Consider the following 23,956-nt stretch of genomic DNA (forward strand, 5'->3'; position numbering starts at 1 on the left):
TCTAGGACAGTGCTGATGTGTGGTTACTTCAGATGGCTGAGAATGGGGCCTCTGAAGCTTTCCTGAAATATGCCATCTCAGCATTTAGTGTTTAAAATATACTGAATTCCCTGCTGTTTAAAAGTTGCTTTTGGAATCTGCCTACAACTTTCCTGTGAATGTGATTATCAGTAAAAGCATATTTAGGCACACCTGCCATGTGTCTGTAATCTAGAAAATGATCCTAACGATGGAGATGAGGGGACTTGGCCATATGGTCTTTCCATCCCTTCTAAGTCTGACGCTGTATGAGTCTGTGGTTTAACCTTATAACCAGATACAAACACAAGCTTGACTTACAACCTTGTTGTTATGTCCACAAAAAGTAGTTCTCTTGGAAATACACTCCTAACATTAAAAATGCAAGAGCCTGCATAGGTGTAAGCCGTCAGTTTGCAAAATGGCAGGTGACCACCAGTCCAGTCATGATCAGAGCTGCAGCGGGTCCTGGTCACCCCATCCTGGTGCAGAGAAGACTGAGGTCTGGAGCTGAAGGGACTCACTCAGCAGCCACAGTCAGTTGATGGCAGAGGCCGCACTGAAACCTAGGTCCTATTGGATTAGAGGAACGTGGGCTCTGGTGCTGGAAGATCCATATTCATTTCTAATTTGTGATCCAACTGTTCTTGAGGCCTTGAGCAAAATACAAAATAGCCTTTGAATCTCTGTGTTTTGGTCTGTGAAGGTGAGACTATGCCCACTTCCCAGACTTGTTGGCTGGATGCGCAGCAGTGGACACCTAAAGGGATGTGGTTACCGCACGTGGAAGCCTCCGTGCGCACCAGGGGCCATGCCGGTGTTAACTGCCATGGCTTATTTTCATTAAGCATTATTATTATTTTTATTTATTTATTTATTTATTTATTTATTTAAAGATTTTATTTATTTTTTGACAGAGAGAGAGACAGCGAGAGAGGGAACACAAGCAGGGGGAGTGGGAGAGGGAGAAGCAGGCCTCCCGCTGAGCAAGGAGCCCGATGTGGGGCTCGATCCCAGGACCCTGGGATCAAGTCCCGCATTGGGCTCCCCCTGCTCAGTGGGGACCCAGCTTCTCCCTCTGCCTCTGCCTGCCACTCCCCCTGCTTGTGCTCTCTCTCTCTCTCTCTGTCAAATAAATAAATAAAATCTTTAAAAAAAATCTAATTTTCAGCCTTCTTTTCATATGTATTTTAGTTAGTTATCTCAGATCCCCTTTGTAACAAGATGCAGTATACATAAAGCACGTTTTCGTTACTATTAAAAGACTGTGACATGTGAGAAGGGGCCGAGTATGAATGTATGTGGAGTAATTTCTATCTGGGTTGGGGAAGAAAGAATGTGTTCCACTTAGTAAATAGGAAACCGAAAACAGACAAAGGTTATAATGATGCACCATATCTTTAAGATGTGTATGTTATAGAGGAGTATTAATTAAATAGTGAACACCTGGAAATATTACTTCTAACTGGTAAGTGTTACTGCTGTTAATAAGGAACTGGACGACTCCCTTCTTAAACCAAGCTGTTAGGGCAGGAGCATAGGGAACAGCCATCGAGCTCTGGCCCTGTTTCGGGAAGGTGTCCTGGCTCTGTTCTTTGGGCCATGCCTATGCCCTCCTGGTGGAAGCTTCCCGGGGGAGGACAGCATGGGGAGCTCCCTTGCTTGTGGTCATGTTTTGCATCTCCTTTGTGGAAGGTGTCCCACAGCTGCACCCAGAGAGCTTTGTGCTCGCTTCTCCTGACTGCGTCTTCTCTTGGTCAGACCCTGGCGCTGCCTGAAGGGCCCGAATCTTTGGCAGCATCTCCTCCATCTACTTTCTTGGCTCTGCTGCTGGGAGCTGACTTCCTTGCTCACTTCTCTGGCCAGAGCGAGTCACCATTCTGTTCGTTATCTTCCTCCCCTTGCTGCTCGGTGTATCAGTGTGTGCTGAGGGAGCAGGATGCATGTTTCTCAACAAAGAGCTCCTTTCTGACTCCTGGAAAAAAACCGACAGAAGTGCAGATCATCATAATTTTTTAAAGCTAGTCTTCTGAGAGATCAGTAGGGAGGGCGTTGAATTATTTGCAGAAAGAAACCATTGACTTTTTATTGGAAAGATGAGGCTTCCGATAAATGTCCCTATAAAATCAAGCAAGCCACGAATAATTATTGAGCACCTACTAAGTGCAAAACCTACTAAAAGAAATAGAGCAGTGTACTAGGTCAGCATCCCAGCGTCTCACAACTCTTTCGTGTAAATGCCCTGCATGCTGAGAGCTGCTGTAATCGCTTGGGTCTGCCTCCAGTCTCTGGAGATTTGTGGCCCAATCACAGATTCCTGTCCTGTTGTGAAACAGGAATAACATTTGGGACCCTGGAACAGACTCACGATGAATGGCTGGTTCCTCTGACCAGCAGCTCAATTTCACTTCTGCATTTAATTGCCTGCAAAAGCTGTTTATTGCCTTGTGCATTCCTCCACGGCAACATTATCTCCTAAATAAACATGTTGTACCAGGTTGACAAGGGAGAGGCACGTATCAAGTGAGCAGAAATAAATACAGGAGGGCTCAGAGCTGTACCTGGGATCTCCTTTCTCTGTCCCTCTGTCAGGCAGCCTCTGGATTGCTTTTCAGAAGCTGGGACCACCAGATGTGTAGACTTGCAGGTAGACTCCTGTTCGGACCACAGTTTGGGTGTGGTCATAGTGGCAACACAGGTGATTTCATTCCTTCCGGTGGTTATTTTGGGCTCAGTCTGAAGTGTCTTAGAATACCGGTTGCTCATGTATGATGATGCACCTTACTGGATGCATTCGTTTATTAAATAAGCATGCACGGAGATCCTGCTGTGTGTTAGGGATCTGCCACTGAACCAAACAGACAACAATGTGAAAGCAGGTCTTGGGGGGACAAAGGGATGGGAACTTGGGGGTCATCTAAGTGGCCCTGAGTTTGAAACTGAGCTACAGGCAAGAAGGAAAGCAGATTTTGGTATCTGGGGCTTGAGCACAGAGAAGGTGCCCCCTTGTGAGCATTCCTGGGATGGCCCTCTAGCACCTTTGATGGGTGGGGGCTGGGGGGGGCAGCAGGCAGTGGGCCAGGCAGCGCCTTATAGAAGCCCCTGCCCTTTGATGTTCTCAGTCCTACAACAAGCAGCCTGATGGGGCCCTTTTCACACTGCCTCCTCTTTTCATTAGCGTTGCTCAGGATCAGAACAAACTGTTAGCTAAAAAGATTGAGAGGAAGTGACTTCTTAAGCATGTGCTGGGTGGGGGCAGCAGGGGCCCCTCCCTGTCTCCTGGAAGTCCCATAGGAGAGCCCAGCGGGGATGCAGGTGGCTTAAACCTGGCTCTTGTTCGCAGGACGACAGTTCTCGTTAACAGCGTTTTAAGATATTCCTAAACTTGAAAAACAATATGTCAGAGAAAAGCAAGTAGAATGCAAAATCCACGTCAGGTTTTAAGGTGAAGCAGACTTGAGATACACTTTTGTGTTGGCCCCAGACCGCCAAGCTGTACCGTCAGGGACCCCAGGATGATGTGCCTGCGGCCACCTCAGATTCCTGGATAAGTCTGAGCTGAGAAAGTTGAAGTGATCTGTGGAACACAGCTGGTTACAGGGGAGCCAGGCCCCAGCCCTGGGCCCTCTACCCTTGGTCAGGGGCTCTCTCCACAAACAGTCCTGTGATCGCCGGGGCTGCGCGCTCCAAACTATCACCACCCCAGCAGGTAAAACTAGCCTAGCCGAGGCTTCTTTTAGAGCAAGCTGGGTATTGGCCACTTTCTGTTGGCGGATGGAGGCTGCCTTTTTTCTCAAGAAAGAAAACCTGACAAAGTTTGCCAGCAGACACAAGGAGAGTTTATGAGAACAGATTCCTTTTAGAACATTCCAAGCAGTTTCTTTCCTTAGGAAAAAGTCATTAAAATAGATGTGGTATTTGCTTTGGACTGTTAGCGCTAACAACCTTTATTTGGTTTCTTGAAGGGGAGTTAGAGGGACACAAGTTTATGTTGATTGAAAGTGTTACGGGTTCTGTTGAGATGATGGGGTATATTTATTTTGTATTTGGCCACTTCCATGGACTCTGTAGTTCTGATCATTTTCTAGTTGCTTATTTGGGGTATCTAAGTTAGACGCAGAAAAATGTTGGTGCTGCCATTTTCCCCCAAATACCCCCAGTTCTCTTATATGTTCTTGGTGCATTGTTCAGTTTCGATACCTGCAGTGGATGTTGGTGTCCTCTTATTTTACTGGGAATGTGTCTAGTGGTTCACTGTCCTTCATGCGGGTTGTGTTACCTGTGCTGGTTTTTACAGAGAAATGAGAAAATAAGGACAAGGGAGTTTTTCGTAGAGCTCAATTATTCAATTCAAAAAATTGCTTTTAGGGGCGCCTGGCTGGCTCAGCCAGTAGAGCATGCAACTCTTGATCTCGGGGTCGTGAGTTCAAGTCCCATGCTGGGTGTAGAGCTTACTTTAAAAATTTTTTTAAAATTGTTTTTACTGAGACTATGCCCTTCCAACATTTTGTGGAAATAAAATGATCCTGTTAGGTGGCAGGATTTCTTTTTGTATAAATGCCCTCACTCAGCAGCACCATCCCTGCCCCTCCCCGTCTCTTTTTCTTCTCTGTCTTACTAGCCTGCGGTCTAGAGTCTGGAAAGCTCTGTGTCAGTCACCGTGTCACCATGACAACAGCAGAGTTCCCTGGGTCTTCCTCTGCTGCTTTCAGCGATTGTGTCCACTTAACGCTCAGCTTAACTCTTCGCAGGCAGAGTGCTTTGGTCTTTCCCTTCCTTTTTACGGCAGCCCTGTGAATGCCCAGCATTTTGTGGGACTCCTTCCCATGCACCCCCAGGAGGCCCTGCTATCTGGTTCAGTGAGGACTCAGGACTCGCTGGGTCAGAGGGCCGGTGTCGGAGAATCTTCTATTTAAGGAAACCCGGAGTCCCCACAGACCTCGGAGAGTTTAAAGCTAGTGCAGGGAAGGTGTGCAGCTTCTCCCCGTTCGGGGCCACCCTGCCTCTACTGTGAACTTTCTCTTCAGCGGCCTGTCCAATCTTAGCTGCATTTATACCTTTCTGAAGCATACCTCCTCCTGAGGTCCTTCTCTTTGAAGGAGAAATGATACCTCCAGTTCTCTGGGGCCTTCACAACACACTCCTGCTCCTGCAGGGAGCAGGCTTCTGTTGGCCATGGAGCTCTGCGGCCTGGACCAGTGCAGTCCCCACTCCCTGCCTCTGAGCTGCCCCCTTGTCTGGTTTCAGATGGTGACAAGCGATGGTCATGACGGCCAGCATCGGGCGTTTATTACGTCCTTCTTGAGGGACTTGCTGTTTTGTCTCACAGATTATGAAGGCTTTGTGCCCTGCGCGCTCTGAGCCTGCAGTGAGGGCGGTTGTGGGTAGGACCCAGGGCCGCTGGGGGCTCTGGGCCTGCAACAGAGCTGAGGGAGGCGGTGGGCATTTCGGAAGCTGACCCCAGACAGATGGTGGGAGGTGGGCTGAGGGATCTCTCCTAGCGGCGGCAGGGCACAGGGCGGGCATTTGCGCAGAGTATTTGGGTGGAAAACATGCGCATGACAGAAGAAAGCCGAAGTGGCCTCTGGAAACTCGGCCCGGGGGGGCAAGCGGTGCTGACGGAGAGCATCCAGGCCAGGGACTGGGCCCTGAACATCCTGAGCGGCTGTTTGTCAGCCTGCCTGGAGTGGTCTGGTAACATCCAGGCATTCCCAGTGGAGTGTAAGCTCAGGTTTTTAGGAACCTGGGAAGACTCTGGTACGTGTTCAGTGTGATCTGGACCGAGCTGGAAAACCCTGCAAAGGGCTGGTGTACCCTGGGGACTGCTCCATATTCAGTCGGGGGCAGAAATAAATACGTTATCAGTCTGTTGTGAGATTGTTACACAACCTGATCTCTGACACAGGAGCATCAGGTCGGTAAATAATACAGTCATTTGGGGATTCTGTAATCTACTTGAAAACCAGATAATTAGATCACAGTTCTTGAAAGCTTTCAGATTTGATTTGGTTGGACTGGTGGACAAAATCTTACCTGTTTATGTTTGACCTTTTAGCTTACGTTTTTTTCCTAAGCAGATGTGAATATGATACAAAATTAGTTGCTTTTCAGAATGTTTAAGTACATGGCTGGGTGAGGCTCAAATTTCTTGGGAGCCCATTTTGTATGGCTTGCTAAGTGTCCCTCATTACCTGAATAAAGACCAAAATCAAGGGAATGTGTAGGAGAGGCTGGTTGGCCCTATTTTTAGAAAACTATATTAGGAATATGAAAGTAGAAAGGTAAAACAGGGTTACAAAAATCTCCGGGGCACCTGGTTGGCCGGCTCAGTTGGTAGAACGTGTTACTCTTGATCTTGAGGTTGTTAAGTGTGAGCCGCATGTTGTTGGATATACAGATTACTTAAAAATAAAATCTTAAAAAAAAAAACCATACTATCGAAAAATCTCCATCATATTACAGAGTGTGTATAAGAAATTCATTCACGCATTCATCATTACCATTCATTTACCGAGTCCCAGCTCTGCCCCCGGCACGGTGCTCACCTCGCTCATCCCCCCAGGGGTAACTCTCAGGGAAGTGGATGACAGGAGAAACTTAAATGAGTTTTACTACCTTTTTTTTTTTTTTTTTTTTTTCAATTTTACTTAGTTATTTTAGAGTGAGAGAGCATGCAGGGAGCGGGAGCAGGGAGAGAGGGAGATCATGACCTGAGCCCAAATCAAGAGTTGGATGCTTAACCAACTGAGCCACCCAGGCACTCCATGAGTTTTATTAATTTTTAACCATTCTCTGCAGAGAGTAGACCCCCTTACTGACCACCCCCAAGACAGATTGCTCCCAGGGCCCTGTGGGCATCACCCTGGCCGTGCACAGCCTCCAGGGAGGGGGTTCATAAGAAGATGGAGAAACCGGGAAAAAAGGGGTTACGTCCTCATTTTGGTTTTCACATCTTTTCATCTCATTCTTTCTCGTGAACATTCTTTTTGGCAGTTAGTCATTCTTATCCCGGGAGAATGAAGGAAGACAAAATCATCCCGTCTTGAGTAATGGTATGAGCTCCAAAAACGTGAAGGCACATTCTTCTCTCTCTCTCTCTCTCATACTCTGCACGTAACAGTGGCAAGGTAGGATCTGGAGTTGGGTTTTCAGCTTTTTAAGATTTGAAAAGTAGAAAAAGTTCAGAGAATGGGGTTTTCTTTCACATACCGAGCAAAAGGTTTATGTATTTAACATACGTATGTAATGTGAAGCGTTGTCTGTCTCCCTCTTTGTTAACAGACCGTGGCATACCTGGGAAAGGGCACCCAAAAGAGGGGTCCTGGAGTGTGACCACCACCGTCCCGCTGGTGTACCCACAGAGGGAGGCCCCCATGGGGGGATGGGACAGGGAAGGTGCAGCAGGACAGGTGTTGAATAGCCTTACGGTCTGAGCACTTCATATCTGCCATTCCGCTCACCCCCTACAGGCAGCCCTCAGGGATTGTTACCGCCTCTGTGGGGGAGGAAACAGACACTCAGACACTTGGGGAGATGAAGCAACTTGCCGGGATCACAGAGCTGCTGAGCAGGGGGGTTGCATTTGAGCTGGGGTTTACCTGACTGCGGAGGGCACGCCCGTTCCCATTCTTTCTCCCTGCCTTCCTAGAACAGCACACATTCTTGGTTTTCCTTGTAAGAAGCCTTAACAGGTGTTACACGATGTTTTCTTATATTTTATATGTCTTATCAGATCTTAGAGATGTAACGTATCTTACCTGTTTTCCGAGACTTGGTATGTTAGAGACAGTGGAGACTCCTGTGTCTTCATAGGATTAACCAAATTTAAATCGCTGAGCTTATGGTCCTTAAGCACGGTTCTGTGGCTCCCCATCATGTCCCCTCTCCTGCCGCCCCCTCTTCTATGCACTTTAGGGAAACAGATTTCTGGTCATTGTTGTGTCATTTTGGTTACTTAGAGGTGGGCTGTCCGTCCTAGTCTTGGTGTGGCCTTTCCATGACGCTAACCCAGCGTGAGTTGGGCGTGCCTCGGCAGCCTGCATTCGAATTTTTAATACCAGCTCGGGTGAAGTGTGTGAGTTTGTGCGTGTGCTCACGTGTAGAAGCTGGCCCTAGACAGTCTCACCTTGCCCTCCGAGCAGTCCGTCATGTTCAGTCCTCATAAGATACCCTTCACACTGCTGATTTATGCTAAAAGTATCCTAATGTTTCTGACAGCTCATGTGTGACATGAATATAATCCATATTTCTTAGAGCAGCTAATCCAAGTGGCTTATTTCCCGATACTGCTGATGGGGTTATATCTCTTGATGTCACAGCCGTTGAGATTCTGATGGCAACATATTGTTTGTGGGTCACTAGTTTTGTCTAAAACAGTAGGTTGGAACAGAGTAGCAAAGGTTAATTAAGTTTGTCCATCAAGATGGGAACAGATATGGATGCGTCTAATGCTTCTGGTCCTAAAATCAAAGTTCCTGAATGCGTGATTACAGGCCTGTTTTCTTCTCATTTTCAGACTCCCCCCCCCCCCAAAGTTTCTTATTTGATCTTGAAGCAGTGAAAACAGGAAGAACTGGTAAAAGCCACAGGTAGTGAGGAGGTCTTTATAATCAGCAGACATCTTAATTTAAAATGGGAAAGGCTGCGAGGTTTAGTAGAGAGGCTTCCGAGGCCGACTTGCTTTGTTTGCATCCTGCTTCTCCGCTTAATCCCTTTATGAGTGGAAGCCAGTTACTTGATCCCCCTGAGCAGTTAGTTCTTCTTTATGTTAATGATTACTACACTGAGGACTCCATGAGAACACAGGACAGGTCTCTGTAGTATCTCTCAATGAATTTACTCATTTTTACTTTACTTCCCTCCTCTGAAAGTCCATTCGTCCTGTGGTCAAGAACCAACATTTTCTCAAGAAAGTTACTTTAAGAAAGTCACCATCACAAGCCCCCACCGCCTTTCTGAAGAGTGTTATTAGGCTTTCAGAAACTTGCCATGTTAGTGGAAACGGGGAGTCCTGTGTCTGGATAGTTATCAGCCCAAATATAAAAATGCAGACTTTCCATGCCCTTTTCCACCAGCTACTGAACTGAAGCTGTGTTTTCTGTTGGCTTTCAAGTAAATGATGCTTGCGGTTCTGTCTAGCTCTGCGTGACTTTAGGTGGAAAGTGGGGGTTTGTGGTTTACGTTTGTGAATCAGCTCACAGATGTAAGTACTGACACAGGAGCTGGATAATCCTGCATAGATGTGTGGTTTGGGAAAACGAAGGGGGCGCTGGGCTAACTGCAGCCGAGACTCTCGGCCAATAGACCACCCCTCCCTCTCTCTGTGAGCCCCCTGAAGTGCATCTGAATCTTTCCAGGGTCCAGGAAAAGGAACCATTTTATAAAATGGGCTTTTTCTTGTGTGTACCTGTTTTTGAAAGTCCTTGCTTTTACCAGATTTATATACCGGTGCCTTTCAGATATTTTCGACAGAGATCCACAGTAAGAAATGTTTAATATTGTCATAGGGCTTATGTTTATGCATACATATAAACGCAAAATGAAACATTTCATACAACAGTTCTTTCCCATACCATATACAATGAATTTTCAGATTTCTCTTCTATTTTATCCTATTCGGTTTCATTCTGTCCATTTCTGTACTGTTATTTATTTATTTATTTTTAATGCTGATCACAGCCTGCTGAATTAGGTCACTCACAGTCATAGCACTGCATTTTGGAAAACACTGTGTAAGGGTAGACCCTGTTCTCAGATGCAGATGGTGAAAACAACCAATTGAGCAGCACAAGTTAAACAAAAATTAATTTGGGTTTTTAAAAATGTGGAAATACTCCTATCTTAATTGTTCTGTACAAGAAGGAGAAGCATAACAGATCACTGATAAATGCGCTTGTTACCCTGATCCCTGTGGGGTGTCCACCCCTTAAAGAGTGTGCCAGGGTGGTGCGACTCTTCGTGCCCTCTCTGGGACTTCTGGGAGTCGAGGGAGGCTTGCTTTTATGTTCTCACCGTCAGTGTTGCTTCTGTATTTCCAAACGACTTGCCTATTTTTCCATGGTGCCTCTTGTGGCTGTTTTTCACGTGTTTTGTATCTACTCTGGTGTTAATCCAGACCTGATATTGAGCTCCTTTCCTTCCATTCTTTTTGAGAAGGCCCCACTCACACACGTTTTATTTTGCATCTGCGTGTGTCACAGACTTTCTGGAGCTTTGGGAATTGTGGGGTTCGCAGCTTCAAGCGTCTTAGATGTATCATTTCTGAATTGATTGTCCTCTCTGCTGTACTGCATGGCCATCCTTTTCTTCCCATTTTCTGTCCCACCTCCCCTCTGAGGAGCCTCCCTTCCGTTTTGGGGCATATAGCTCTTAGCTTCTTCAGCTGACCCTCAAACCTCCATGGTTCACTGAAGGGGTCCACCAGGCTTTGGGGGAATCTCTTGCAAGGGCCCGGGTTGGCACAAGGCCAGTCTCCACCTGCTGTCCCCGTGGCTTCCTGCCACTGCGAAGGGGCGTGGAGGGCATTCCGTAACGTGAGTCCTGCAGAGAAAGCAAGGTGAGCCCAGCAGAGGAAGTTAAGGAAGCTAGGTGAGAGGACCCGAGGGACAAGGAAGAAAGAGGTGTCCCAGCAGTCAGCATATGCCTTGTTAATGTTACAGTCCCATCTCTGAAATTTGCTCTTAATAGCCATCATTTTTAGCTCGTATATTAAGAAGAATTCTTTCCAGCTGTGACCTGTGGCATCCCAGAGGATGAGTGAGATGTGTATTTCAGGAGGTGAATGGGCACTTGCCTTTTGGGTAAAGCACCTGCACAGGCAAAATCTGTGGACGAGGAGGGCTCACAGCGTGTGATTAGGTAAGCGTGGGAACAGGCATCCCATCCGGAGGGTTTGAAAAGAAGCTTCTGTTAAAGCTAAAGAAATCCTTTAATGAGGGCGAAAGTAAGCCCCCAGCCTTCACTCTTCACGTCACCAGGAGACCTGGAATTCCACAGTGTGAAGAGCCTGCCTTTTTTCAGAAAAATATTTCTCTTCATAAAATCAAAGGTTCATCCCAAATGTAACTTTTGCAACTTAAAGGGCTGTAAACCACACAACATTGCCAAGGGCATCTTCTCACTGTTCGTTTAAATATTGGGGTTTGCACTTGGGAGTTTTATCCCATATGGTTCTCGAGAAGTCTGTCCCCTTTCCTGGCCAGCCCTGTTTCTTTGCAGCTGAGCCAGCCTCCGCGAACAGCTAGACCATGGTCTGGTCTTCACGAACTCCTCTCAGCCTGGATGGAGCGTGCAGTTCACTTCGAGACCATGCTCTTCCCGGCTGATATACTCCCAGACAACCAGTGAACAGAATTTAGGAATTTTTTTTTTTTTTTTTTAAGGAAGTAGGGTCTAATCTTTTTATGTTTTGGGGGATTTTATTGTAACTATAAAAAAGAATGACTAAGGTATATAAAAAGGAAACCCATGGTTCAGATTTATTGTGCTGTATGTCCTCAACAGTTTAATAAAATAAAACCCAAAGCTCTTAGGTGTTCCTCCGGTGTTAATACTAACACCATGCACGTTCCCCACCAGCCCAGTTCCTATCTGTAGGTCACACTCTGGTTCAGACTTGAGGTGGGTAATAAGATTATAAAACATGCCTATTGCTTGCCAGCTACCACATGCTAATAGTAATGGGAGTCATAATTCACTGGAATACTGGGTTTTTAGGTTTTACTTGGTTCTTTGGTTTGAAGGAACAAAAAATAAAATCTTGAGAAGAAACAAGACCGCCCTGCATAAAGGAAAAATCATATCCTTTTAGCAGAACTGATTGCTGCCTCTAATTTGTGTGCAACTTCTATCCCTCAGTAGAACTTTGCCCTTTGAGCTGGAGGTGAGGGGCTGAGCACAAGCAGGGACTAGGGTAGTTTAAAGCAAGTTTTCTCAACCTTGGCACTCTTGAAATGCTGGGCTGGATAATTCTTGTTGTGCAGGAGCCGTCCTGTGCATTGCAGCCCCCCTGGCCTCTCCTCACTAGAGGCCCACAGCATACTCTTCTCCTCCCCACCCCCAGCTGTGACTGGGAGAAGGGTCTCCCAAAGTCACCAGATGTCCCCCAGGGGACGGATTGCCCCCAGTTAAGTACTACTGGTTTCAAGTAAAGCAAGTTTCAAACGTTTCCTTGTTTACCCATTTGTCTAATCCAAAAGCAGCCAGGACTGTGATTTTTTTTTTGAGTTGGAAGGGAACTAGAAGGGACCTAGTGTTTGAAATCTCATTCTGCCACGCCTTTTTCTAGACGAGTCACAATTTGATTTTAGCTTCACATTTCAGAGATTTACACACGCGCTTTGAAATGCTATGGTCAACCCTTGAACGGCGCAGGTATGAACTGCACGAGTCCACTTATGTGTGATTTTTTTTTTTCTGGTCAATACAATACAGTCCTGTAAATGTGCTTTTTTTTTTTTTTTGAAGTTTTATTTATTTATTTTTAAATTTTATTATGTTTGTTAATCACCATACATTATATCATTAGTTTTTGATGTAGTGTTCCGTGATTCATTGTTTGCATATAACACCCAGTGCTCCATGCAGTACGTGCCCTCCTTAATACCCATCACCAGGCTAACCCATCCTTACGCTCTCTTAATAGCATTTTATCCCCCTAGCTTATTACTTCATTCTAAGAGTACTATTGGTATGTGTTAATTTACTATGTTATCGGTAAGACTTTGGTCAACAGGAGGTTATTTAGTAGTTAAATTTTGGGAGGGTCAGAAGTTATATGTGGATTTTCAACTGCCTGGGGAGGTTGAAGCCTCTAACCTCCTGTGTTGTTCAAGAGTCAGCTGTACATACAACCATCCTTATGTCCAGGTGAACACATGGATGGTTGTTTGTAGATTATTCTTCAAGTTGAATGTGGCTGATGTGATAAATGGCTTCAGCAAATTCAGATTTAATAACCTCAAATGGAGTCTGACCCTTTGTATCTTTTTCTTTTCCTCGAAGTCCCAGTGATCTTGGGATTCATTAGGGAAATTCAGTGTTTGAGTTCAAATCCCTCAATTCCTACTTCTAGATAATCCTTATTATCTGATGCTTTCTAGAAACATAAGAGGAATTAAAGGAAAAAATTAACATGCAAGGATTTGAAATTGTTTATTTTTTTGGTAAGCTTTAGTTAAAAAAAGAAGTCTACAGTTTATTTAAATCTTTTTGCAAATACTATACAATTTGAGATTGGCAGCAGTTGACCAGTCTATCAGACTTAACCTTTTGCATTTTTTAGTTAACACTGGGGATCTTGGTGTTTCATACTTCTTGGGGGTGTGGGAAATATGTCAGTATATCTAGGGCTGTGGTTCTCAATCTTAACATCACATTAGAATTACCTGGGGAATGGATAAAGATGTGGTTAATATATACAATGGAATATTACTCAGCCTTCAGAAAAGATGAATACCTACCATTTACATCCACATGGATGGAACTGGAGGGGATTATGCTAAGTGAAGTAAGTCGGGCAGAGAAAGACCATTATCATATGGTTTCACTCATATGCGGAACATAAGGAATAATACAGAGGACCACAGGGGAAGGGAGGGAAAACAGAATGGGGAAGAAATCAGAGAGAGAGAGACAAACCATGAGAGGCTCTGGACTCTGGGAAGCAAACTGAGGGTTATTGAAGGGAGGAGGGTGGGGGATGGGGTAACCAGGTGATGGGTGTTAAGGAGGGCACGTGTTGTGATGAGCACTGGGTGTTGTTATATGCAACTAATGAATCGTTGAACACTACATCTGAAACTAATGATGTACTATACAGTGGCTAACTGAACATAAAAAAAAAAAAAAAAAAAGAATTGCCTTGGGAGCTTTGAAATAGCCCGGGGCCAGGCCACCTCCCGGACCACTGAAATCAGACACTCCAGTGATGGAGCCCAGCATCAGCGCTGGGTGAGCTCCTCTTCCGCCAGTGGGAGTGAAGGTTGTGAACCAGTGTACCTTTTTATAAATAAAGTTTTACTGGAACGTAGCCATGCCCATTCATTTGCCAGTTGTGGAGAGACCCTGTGGGTTGCAAAGCCTAAATGATGGCTGTTTGCCAAAAAGGTTTGCTGATCCCTGCTCTAGACTCACAGTGAACATTTTTCAACATTTTGAAAAGAGGCTTTATACAAATTCCGAATAAAAGGGAAAAAAAGATCAGCATTTTGCAGAGCCTGCAGGTCTCAAATCGTGTCGCTTGTACGTGGGGAAAATTGAAAAACATTTTTCTTGAAGAACTGACTTGCAGATGTTGTCAAACCAGAAGGAGGTGTGACCAGCTCGGCACCTGCCGTGGGCGGGGGGAGGCTTCACCCTTTGTGTTGTGGCTCTCTGCGCGTGTTAAAGCTGACGACTGGGCCTCTCGCTCAGAGTTCATCACGTAGACTGTGTAATGGTCTTGAGGGAGGTCTGGAGAGGCAGAAATGGCTCTTTGATTTGAAGAGAGTTTGAGTTTGGTCTTACCACTGCAGCAATTCTAGCTGGCGGCAGACCCCTGAAAAAGTTCCTTTAGCTCTGAGGAATCTCGTGTATAAAACAAAAAATCATGAAAAGTCATAGTATTATTTACATGATTTCCATCCTCCCTCCGTTCAGGTGGGAAGTTGGCGGTCATAAACAATGGATCAAAAGAGTTTTTTAGAAGGTCCTTTTTTGGTCATGGGCCCCTGAAGGTGTGAAGTATGAGAGAAAGGATCATTTACTCTAGTCCCTTGTCACCAGTGTGAGGGTTTTGAGCCAGCAGAATCAGCATCTCCTGGGACTGTGCCGGACTGAGGCCCCACCGCACACTTACTGGATCAGGATCTGCTTAGCCCCAGGCCATTTGCATACACATTAAGAGAGCCCTGGGATGCACTGGTCTAACTGATAATGGGTTCTGTGCAGTTAAGTGACCACTGAGTGTCACTGCCTTCCTCAGTGATTTCATGGCCCCTTAATGGCTCTCCTGACCTGGGCTCGCTCGATAAGGGCAGCCAGTTTTTCCCCTTTGGCTACTTCCAAGCATAGCTTGCTTGCCCTCTTATTTAGTAAGATTTATGTGATGGTAGGAGATGAAAATTGTCTGATTGGGCTAGGAGGGGTACCATTTCGTATGCTTCAGAGAAACAGAGTAGGAAAGATAAAGGGAATTTGCCAGATAAACTTCAAGGGAAAGAAAATAATTGGAATAGCCTTCCTTGCTTCTCTAAGAAGCAGTAATCCACCCATCAGAGCATTCATTTGTGCCGGGGAGCTCTTGGGAGGGTCGAAAGTGAGTCTCTCGAGCTTCTCACATTAGCCCACAGAAGTCAGGGGCTCAGGCCTTTGCAGTAAGCAGTGCTAAATATTCAAAGTACACATAGGCCTTCAGTCACTGGAAAACTGTCCAAAACTTAATGTCCATAGATAATCTTGAGGAAGCCCAGTACGTAAGTTTACCCTGCCAGCCCGTCATGTTAGTATGATTTTCTTAATCAAGTAGCATCATTTGATTGAAAAATGTAATTTTGAACTTACTCTTTAATTCTTGGGCAGAATTGATTTTTCCTGAACATTCCCTTAAATTGACTTTTTAGATAAAGTTAATGCCATCTGAATTTAATTTTTTAAATGCAGTATAAATAATTGAAGTCTAGCTGTTCTTGCTGGGACGATAGCATCAGCCCTGTAATATTCAGTGTCTGTACCAGGGGCCGTGCGGGAAACAGAGCAGTTCTGCATATTTGCGGAAGGTCGGGGGGCTTCCAAGTCTTCAGGTCACATCACCTTGGCTTTGAATGAGAGGTCGGGAAGCAGTGGAGAGCTGCTCCTTACACGAGAGCTGCCCCAGTGTCCCAAAGGCAGTCTGATTACCAGAAAGACACATGACCGCAGAGTCTGCCTTCCACATCTCCCTTCGTGTCCTATTTGCAGAATCCACGTCCCCTCCAGGACCCTGGTGACAGGAGGGTGTGGGAAGTGGAGATTCCAGACTTGGGTTTTTGCTACAGACGTGAGGACAGTATGGGGTGCGTCATTGCGCGAATGACAACAGTTTACACTTACACACGCGTTGCGTGTTGTCTTTTTAAAAATACTCTTTTTATATGAACACAGTGAGGTAACTAAGGTGAGACGCCTGTTCTACACATGAGGGAAAGTGAGGAAGCAGATAACTTGCTTATGGCTAAATAATGAGTTACAGCGACATGTTGGCTTCTAGGCAGTGCTGTCCCCTCTCTATTGCTCTCTTTTCCTTAGTGCTTGTTAATTGAGTATCATGTGACCAAATGCAGCTTCACAGAGGCTCTAGTAGGGACCCCGAGATAGAAAAGGCACCTTAAGGATGCAGTTAGAATTTCTAGGGTCATTGCACTGGGGAGGCGTATTCATGGTCGAGGGTACTTCCAACAACAATGGGCTATTCTCTTAAAGAATCAGGCAGTTCTTGTAATCATTGTACAATGCAACTTTGGGCTCAGTGTATTCCTTCTTTTTTTTTTCTCAAGCAGATGAAAAACTCGGAGAACCGCCACGCAGTGAGTTCCCAGTACAGGATGCATTCTTACTACCCGCCTCCCTCCTACCTGGGCCAGAGCATGTCCCAAATCTTCACTTTCGAGGATGGCCCCTCTTACTCAGAAGCCAAAGCCAGTGGTAGGTGTCCGGATGCACAGCCGGGATTGGGGTGGATGGAGGATGAGTAGCCATCACTGGGTCTCTAGACCTCTCCAAGGTCTTGCAAGTCAGGAGCTCTTGGGAGGTTGCCATGTGACTCCTTTGTGAGTATCCTTTACAGTATTCCGTTATGGAATGCTTTTGCTTTAATATCACGTTTTTCTTTTCTGACTACCTGGAGTGACAAGAATAAAATGAGAGGCTCCCATCAAAAGCTAAAAAAAATGTATTTTCAGGAGGAGCACTACGAAGTACAAGTTGAAAGGAAAATGCGGCTCAAATCCTGATATTTTTGGTAAAGTGAATTTCTCTGTATTGAATACTTGATTGAAGGCGTATTCATCTTTTGGGGAGGAAATAAAATAACTTAATAAAACATTTTTGAATACAGTAGATTTCAGACTTTATGCAGTAGCAATGCAAATAACTCTGTTATAATAGCTTTAAAATAAAAAAATGCCTGTTTAATGAACCAAAGTGCTTTGAAATACGCAATTCCTCAACTTCAATTTTAACCTCCCCAGCATTTACACTGTGGTGATGGGCAGGTCTTTTATGACTGCTGTGTTTTTAGGCCCTGTTTTTAAGTTCTTTATATTTAAGCTTTATCTTTTGATCTAGGAAAGTGAGAAGCATATACAGTCGAGACTGTACGTAGAAATCAGGGCAATAGTGTGTGACTTGGTAGTAAACCCGGCTGTTGGAACTCACCCTCCACTAAATAAAAAGAGAGGTTTGTTCTCTGAATAACTTGACACTCTACAGAGAACTTGTTTCTACTGTAAAGCAAGTGTTTAGAGAACAAGAATCAGAACCATCCTTTGATTTCCAAACTCAGGACAAGGAAGTCTAAAAAAGCTGGGCAAGTTATGCCTTATTTGCCATACTGAAATAAAATAGAGGATTTCATTAATGCGTAATATAGAGGACAAGGGAACGGATCTGTTTGAACTGTAGAGGAACTGAAGTACATGTTATTGATTGCACTTTGACTTTCATTAATGACCATTTTTTTTGTCAGGAGTGGACAAGCTTAACTCTGTATTATAAATATCCATATTATGGAATGTATGCCCATATGGTCCTTCTTTCATACTGTCTTTGATTCTACGTATTTATCTGGCTTTTAAGCTCTTTAGGGACAGAGAACACATCTTACATATCTTTTTACCTGCTATGATGCCTTTTATTTGTTATTTATTGGTTAAGCAAGTGAATTAATGAATGAATGAGGTATTATTTTTTAAGTGAGCTTGCTACTCTGTAAAGAAACATCAGCCTAGAAGGTCAGGATCCTAACTCATGGTCTGTGGAATCAGTGCAGAATTTAGTGATGAAGCAGTTAAGGAAACGTTTGTTCATACAGAAAATTAGGAGTTAACCTACTTTCAGGAAGAAATTGCTTGAGCCTCTTGCTCGAGGAATAATGGAATATTCCCAGAAGCACTCGCACTCTTGAGAGAAAGGTGTAAATTCAGAGCAGGGCAGTAAGATGAAAAGATAAGAGGAAATTTATTAGAGCAGAGAGGGACGGGTATGAAGAGGAGCAGGAAGCATTTGAATTTATGGCAGAAAAGGAAAAGGCTCAGAAGGAAAGAGGTTACAGTCCAGGACAGAAAGGACCTGAGCACCAGCACTCACTGGGCAAGACAGGGTGGCTAGCAGTGAGGTTTTCTCACATTTTTGCTGGTGAGACGTGTTTGAAGGCGTGAGGAGGCCTCAGGCTTACCCTTCTGGTGCCCCTCTCCCTCACTACTAGCCTCACACCTGAGCGAGTTAGTTAGGATGAGCTACAGTGAAACTCCGTAATACCTACTTTCGAACAGCCATGGAGAAGGAGAATATGAATCCATAGAAACTCCAGATCTCAGCTAATTGCACAAAGAAATGTGGCTTTATGACTTCCAAATGCATGGTATTTGGGGCTTCTGCGTTGCTTGGAATGCTTACAGAGCAAGTGGGAAGGGAAGAGGGAGGAGGAAGTTGTGTTTGGGGGCCAAAAGGACACCCCAGGGGTCCTCTCTTGGAGCACCGGGTCCTCAGTTTTATCATCAGCATTGGTACAAGTAGGCACTCGGGGACAGCTTAGGCCCTTCCGCTGAGTGGGGCTGAGGCTGGTGGCCGGGTGTGTGTGTGTGGGGGGGACAGCAGTGTATTCACTTCTGACAAGGTGACAGAGGCTGGCCGGTAACCTGTTGCCTTCATCACGCCCATCAGGTATGGGCTGAGATCTTTTGGTTGGCCGTGTTAATAAGTAAGTTATGTTTGGAAGATCTAAGTGGGGACTTGCTGTAAGGAATTTGAAAAACAGTGTTTTTCAGTAGGTTTAATGTTTTCTTTAAAGTATAAATTTGTCATTAAATCAGTTTTTCTTCACCTTCTTTAAAGAGAAACTTAACCTCTCTTTACCATGTAAAGAAAGGAGTCCCGGTTCAAAGTCTTCCTCTGCATTTGCTGGAGATTGCAACATGCAAATAGAATGTGGTGGGGATTCCAGGGAAAGTTCCTTTTGCTGTGTTGCTACTGTTTAATGTTTTTCTTGGTAAAGAGGCTAGGAGGCGTTTCTTCCCCCTTCTATATCCTGAGAAGTGTCAGGAGGTAGACCAGAGAGGCAGTGAGGCCCAGTCATGTAGGACTTTGTAGAGCATTGCAAGCACTTTGGCTTTTATTTCAAGTGAGATGAGAAGCCCATTGCAGGCTTTCTAGCAAAAGCACGGCATGGGAGACATGTCTGTCCTGGGTTTTGGAAGATCACTCTGGCTGTGGTCTAAGAACAGACTGTAGGAGTGCAGGGGGGAGGCACGGAGTCCAGTGGAAGGCATTGCAGTAGTCGTTGAGAAAGGTGGCAGTGAGCTAGTCGGGGGTGGGGGGGAGCGTGCTGGTGATGACAGGTGGTTTAATTCTAGATCTGTTTTGAAGATAGAACCAACACGATTTGCTGATGGATTTGGGATGTGCCAGGAAGGGAGAAGGGGGGGTGACTCTATAATTTTTTATCTGACCAAGTAGGAAATCAGAGTTTCTGTTCATTGAGGTAAAGAAGACCGGGGTGGTGGGGGGAACAGGTTTGTGAGAATTAGGAGTTTAATTTTGCACATGAAGTTTGAGATGTTCATGAGTCATCCAAGTGGATCGTCAAGTAGGAATTGGATGTATGAAGTCTCAATCTCAAGTTGAGAGGAGACATCCTTGCTGGAAATAAAAGCTTAAGAGTCCAGTGCATAGATGTTACTTGAAGTCAATCTGACGAGAGCCCCTAGAGAAGTGAGTGTAGATGGAGCAGAATGAAGGACTGAAGATTGAGCCCCAGGGCCCTCCAGGGTCTGGAGGTGTGTTGCAGATGAAGAAGTCCAGCAAAGGAGAAAGTGAGGAGGAGAACTAACAGGGCATGCCGTCTTGCAAGCTGAGCAAAGAAAACATTTCAGTGAACAGAGCCAAAGAAGCTGATAGGTCAGCTAAGAGGGCTGGAATCAACCATGATCGGCTGTTGTATGGTGGGAATGAGGGAGGACCTGGACAAGTGGCCATTCGGGTGGGGAGGCGGGAACGAAAGCCTGACTACATTTGGGAATGTGTAGGAGAGAAGATGGGGGCAGGGGCACAGACACTTCTTCAAGGCGTTTTGCTGTAAGGGGAGTCATGGAATGGGGCAGCAACTGGAGGGGAGCGGAGTTCAAGGAAGATCTTCTCTTTTTCAAAGAAAGAGATAGCACAGTAGGTTTGTGTGGTCCAGTAGAGGGAAGGTTTGCCCTGCAGGCTGTGTGGGGTGGGGGCCACCATCGTCAGGGACACTGGTGGGGTGCTGAGTAAGTAAGACAGGGTGGGGTCCAGGGCAGCAGGCCCCACTGTGGGGGCCTGTGGGGGCCTCTTTACTGGTCTAAGAGGAGGTGAGTAAAGTAACTAAAAGTAAAAACTTCGTAACAGTTTGGCACCATGATTTTATGTCTTTTGAATATAGTTTGAAACTTGGGACTTATTTTTTGTCTTTCATTTTTCTAGGAATTCATTTTTTTATTAAGGTAAAATCCACCTATCACAAAATGAACTGTTAACCATTTTGAAGTATACAATTCAGCCTTTAGGACTTTTGCAGTGTTGGGCAACCATGACCTTTATCTAGTTTGAAGGCATTTTTATCACCGCAAAAGGAAACTGGGTACCTGCTAAGTGGCCATTCCCTACTCTCCCTTCCCCCAGCCCCTGACAACCACTAATTTGCTTTCTGTCTAATGGACTTGCCTATTCTGGATGTTTCGTGTAAATGGAATCGACAATACGTGGCCTTTTGTGACTGCCTTCTTTCACTGAGCGTAACATTATCGAGGTTCCTCCACACTGTAGCAGGTATTAGTACTGAACTCCTTTTTATGGCCAAGATGCCCTCGTTGTGGATAAACCACATCTTGCTTTTCTGTTCTTCAGCTGATGGACATTTGCGTTGTTTGTACCTTTTTTGGCTGTTGGGCAGAGCTGTGCTGTGGATCTTCGTGTTCTTTGTTTGGAGACCTGTGTTCACGTCTTCGTGTACATACCCAGCAGCAAAACTGTAGGATCGTATGGTAATTCTGGGTTTAACTTTTTACGGAAGCTGCCAGACTTCTGTGTGGTGGCAGCACCATTATACCTTCCCGCCAGCATATGAGGGTTCCGATTTCCCTAGCCTGCTCGTGTTACTTTCCATTTTTTAAATTATGATTCTAGTAATTCATTTTTGTTGTATCTTAGGAAAGTATCAGACCATGGCGGATTGGAAACAAAAACATTTTAGGAGCGCCAGGCTGGCTCAGTTTGGTAGAGTGTTGCAACTCTTGGTCTTGGGGTTGTAGGTTCGAGGTCCACGTTGGATGTAGAGATTACTTAAACATAAAGTCTTAAAAAAGTTTTAAACAAAGCAAAACAGGTCCCTCCCCACAGATAGCTTGAGAAACACGGATCCTAGTACCCACACGGAAGGTTGGCTAACGCATGAATGTGGCCTCTTCAGAGCAACGGATGCAAGTGGTTCACGAAGTGGTGGTCGGAACACCCTGGAAATCACACTTCTTCAACTCAGGATAAAGAGGTGATCTCCACAGCCATGCCTCTGTGTTAGTAGATACACTCATGTTAACGGGTGTAAACAGGCATCTTTGTCTACATGTTGAAGTCTTGCGTGTAAGTTCCTAGAGTATACTTGGCTGGCCAACACCTGGGAGAAAGTTTCCATTTCAAGTGAGAAAGACGAACATACTTTGATCTTTTTGTCTACTTCTTCTGCAGTCTCAATGTGAACGTCAGAGCTGGTGCATTCGGTTTCTTCGGCATCCTTGGATCCTTTACATTCAACCTCTGCTCTTTCAGAAGAAAGAAAAGCACTCATTTGAGGTGCTCATTATGTATTATGAGCTGTTCTTGTATTATTCATTTAGAACACATAGGATGTCAGCAGATCCATGAAGCAGGATATAGAGCGTTTCCCCAAAGGTCAGATGGCCCAAGTCAGTGGAAGGGCCTCTCTGAGTTGAAGGCCTCGTGCTCCTTCTGTTACGTCTGTGTTCCCAAACATGACTTTTTGAATCCATTCAACATTAGCAGTTTTGTAGCCCAGTGAATCTAGAAGTGCCTGATTTCACCGATGGCTTATGCTACCCCCCCCCCCAAAGTTGTCACGACTAAATGGTTAAGCTTTCACTTCCATGGAATGGATTTGCTTCATGCTGCATGTTGGATTTTAGCGAAAGATCATCCATCTAGTTTTGCAGGTGAGAACAGCAAGGGGGGTGCTCCCTCTTGGAAGCACCCTCAGGTCTCCCCTGCTCAAGATCCCAGGATGTCAGAACTGCCCTTTGGTGAGGTGAGGTGACGTTCTGCCACTGCTCCTGGGTGGGGTGGTAGAAGCAGTCTGTGCTTAGCATCTGAATGGAGGCACCACTCACCAGCTGTGTAGCCTTGGGAGTATCAGACTCTTCTCCAAGACCCTTACTTTCCTCACCCCTTAATAGAGGGTGAGGAGGTAGGTGTTGTGAGGATGAAATCATGTCCCATATGGAAGTAAGCTCTATAAATCACCAAATGCAGCAAGAGATGGCAAAATACTGTACATACTTCCACCATTCCTTTCTGTAAGGGGTGTGTTGACATTTCAGGCAGTTCTTCTTGTCAGGGAGAAAGATGTTCTGGCAATGTTTTAGAGTCCTGCTCAGACAGGAAGGAGAGCAGGCCAAAGAATCTGAGGGCTCGCTTTTTTGTGTATATTCTCTGAAGCGTATGGCAAGCCTGCAGGGGAGAAAAACACTGACCCTTTTCTTCCTCTTCTTTAAAGAAAGCTGAATATGTTTTATGCAATATTTATAGAATGTTGAGTTTAAACTTGACTCTTTAGGAAATGACTTGATTGTTTAGGAAATGATTTGAGGGAGGTCAGACTCTTCAGGAAATGTGCTAAATTTCAAAGAAAAGCACTTGACTGGTAAACTGTTTTCCTTATGTGACTTTGTTATTTTCAGGTCTAGCTTTTTTTTTTTTTTAATTTTTTATATTTTTGAGAGAGAACGCGCACACGCATGCGTACGAGTTGGTGGGGGGAGAAGCAGACTCCCCGCGGAGCAGGGAGCCTGACAGGGGACTCGATCCCAGGGCCCTGGGATCATGACCTGAGCTGAAGGCAGACACTTAACTGACTGAGCCACCCAGGCGCCCTCAGCTCTAGCTTTGAACAGAGAGGTAAGTGGGGCATTTGTCGGCAATGACCATGGAGGTCAGTTCTTGCAAGGCGATGGGTCCCACCCCAGGAGAGGAGATTGGGCTGAGGTCCCCTGCTCTGGACCTGACTGTAACATGCTTGCTTCATCTCTTCCAACCTCACTTCCCTCATCTGGAAAGCTGAAAAAAAATAACAACAGCCTTACCTATTACACATGGGTCAAAAAATTTTTACAAAAAATTATGTAAAAAAGGCGTGGCAGAAGTTGTCAACTCCCTTATCTCCATATGAAGACCTGCCACCATGTCTTACACATCTTTCTGTGCCTGCAAATGCCTGGCAGGGGGCTGTACAAATAAAGTCCTCACAATAATTAAGGTGGGCCTATTTTTAGACCTACAGGGGCCCTGTTTGAAACTAACCATATGTGTATTGGGATTCTTGAAATCAGCTAGACATTGTGGTCTTCTGAGCGAGGAAGATGAAGCATGATCACTTTAAGCATATAATAAACAGCAGGCAGCTTTGGGGGCTTATTTTTGATATATTACATGTGGTATGTTTGCTAAGTAAAGC

At 45.2% G+C, this 23,956-nt stretch overlaps 1 protein-coding gene across 1 annotated transcript in view; it reads left to right on the plus strand.

The window, feature by feature from the left end:
* DMRT1 (doublesex and mab-3 related transcription factor 1) overlaps nt 1-23,956 on the plus strand; it is a 106,374-nt gene that overhangs the window by 45,289 nt on the left and 37,129 nt on the right. Inside the window, exon 4 of the mRNA XM_035029122.1 lies at nt 16,533-16,677. Within this exon, the coding sequence (XP_034885013.1) occupies nt 16,533-16,677 (145 nt within the window). The remainder of the gene's footprint in view (nt 1-16,532; nt 16,678-23,956) is intronic.

This window comes from Mirounga leonina, unplaced genomic scaffold (assembly GCF_011800145.1).
Source record: "Mirounga leonina isolate KUSES-001 unplaced genomic scaffold, KU_Mleo_1.0 Mir_224, whole genome shotgun sequence".
In the NCBI taxonomy this organism is placed as follows: Eukaryota; Metazoa; Chordata; class Mammalia; order Carnivora; family Phocidae; genus Mirounga; species Mirounga leonina.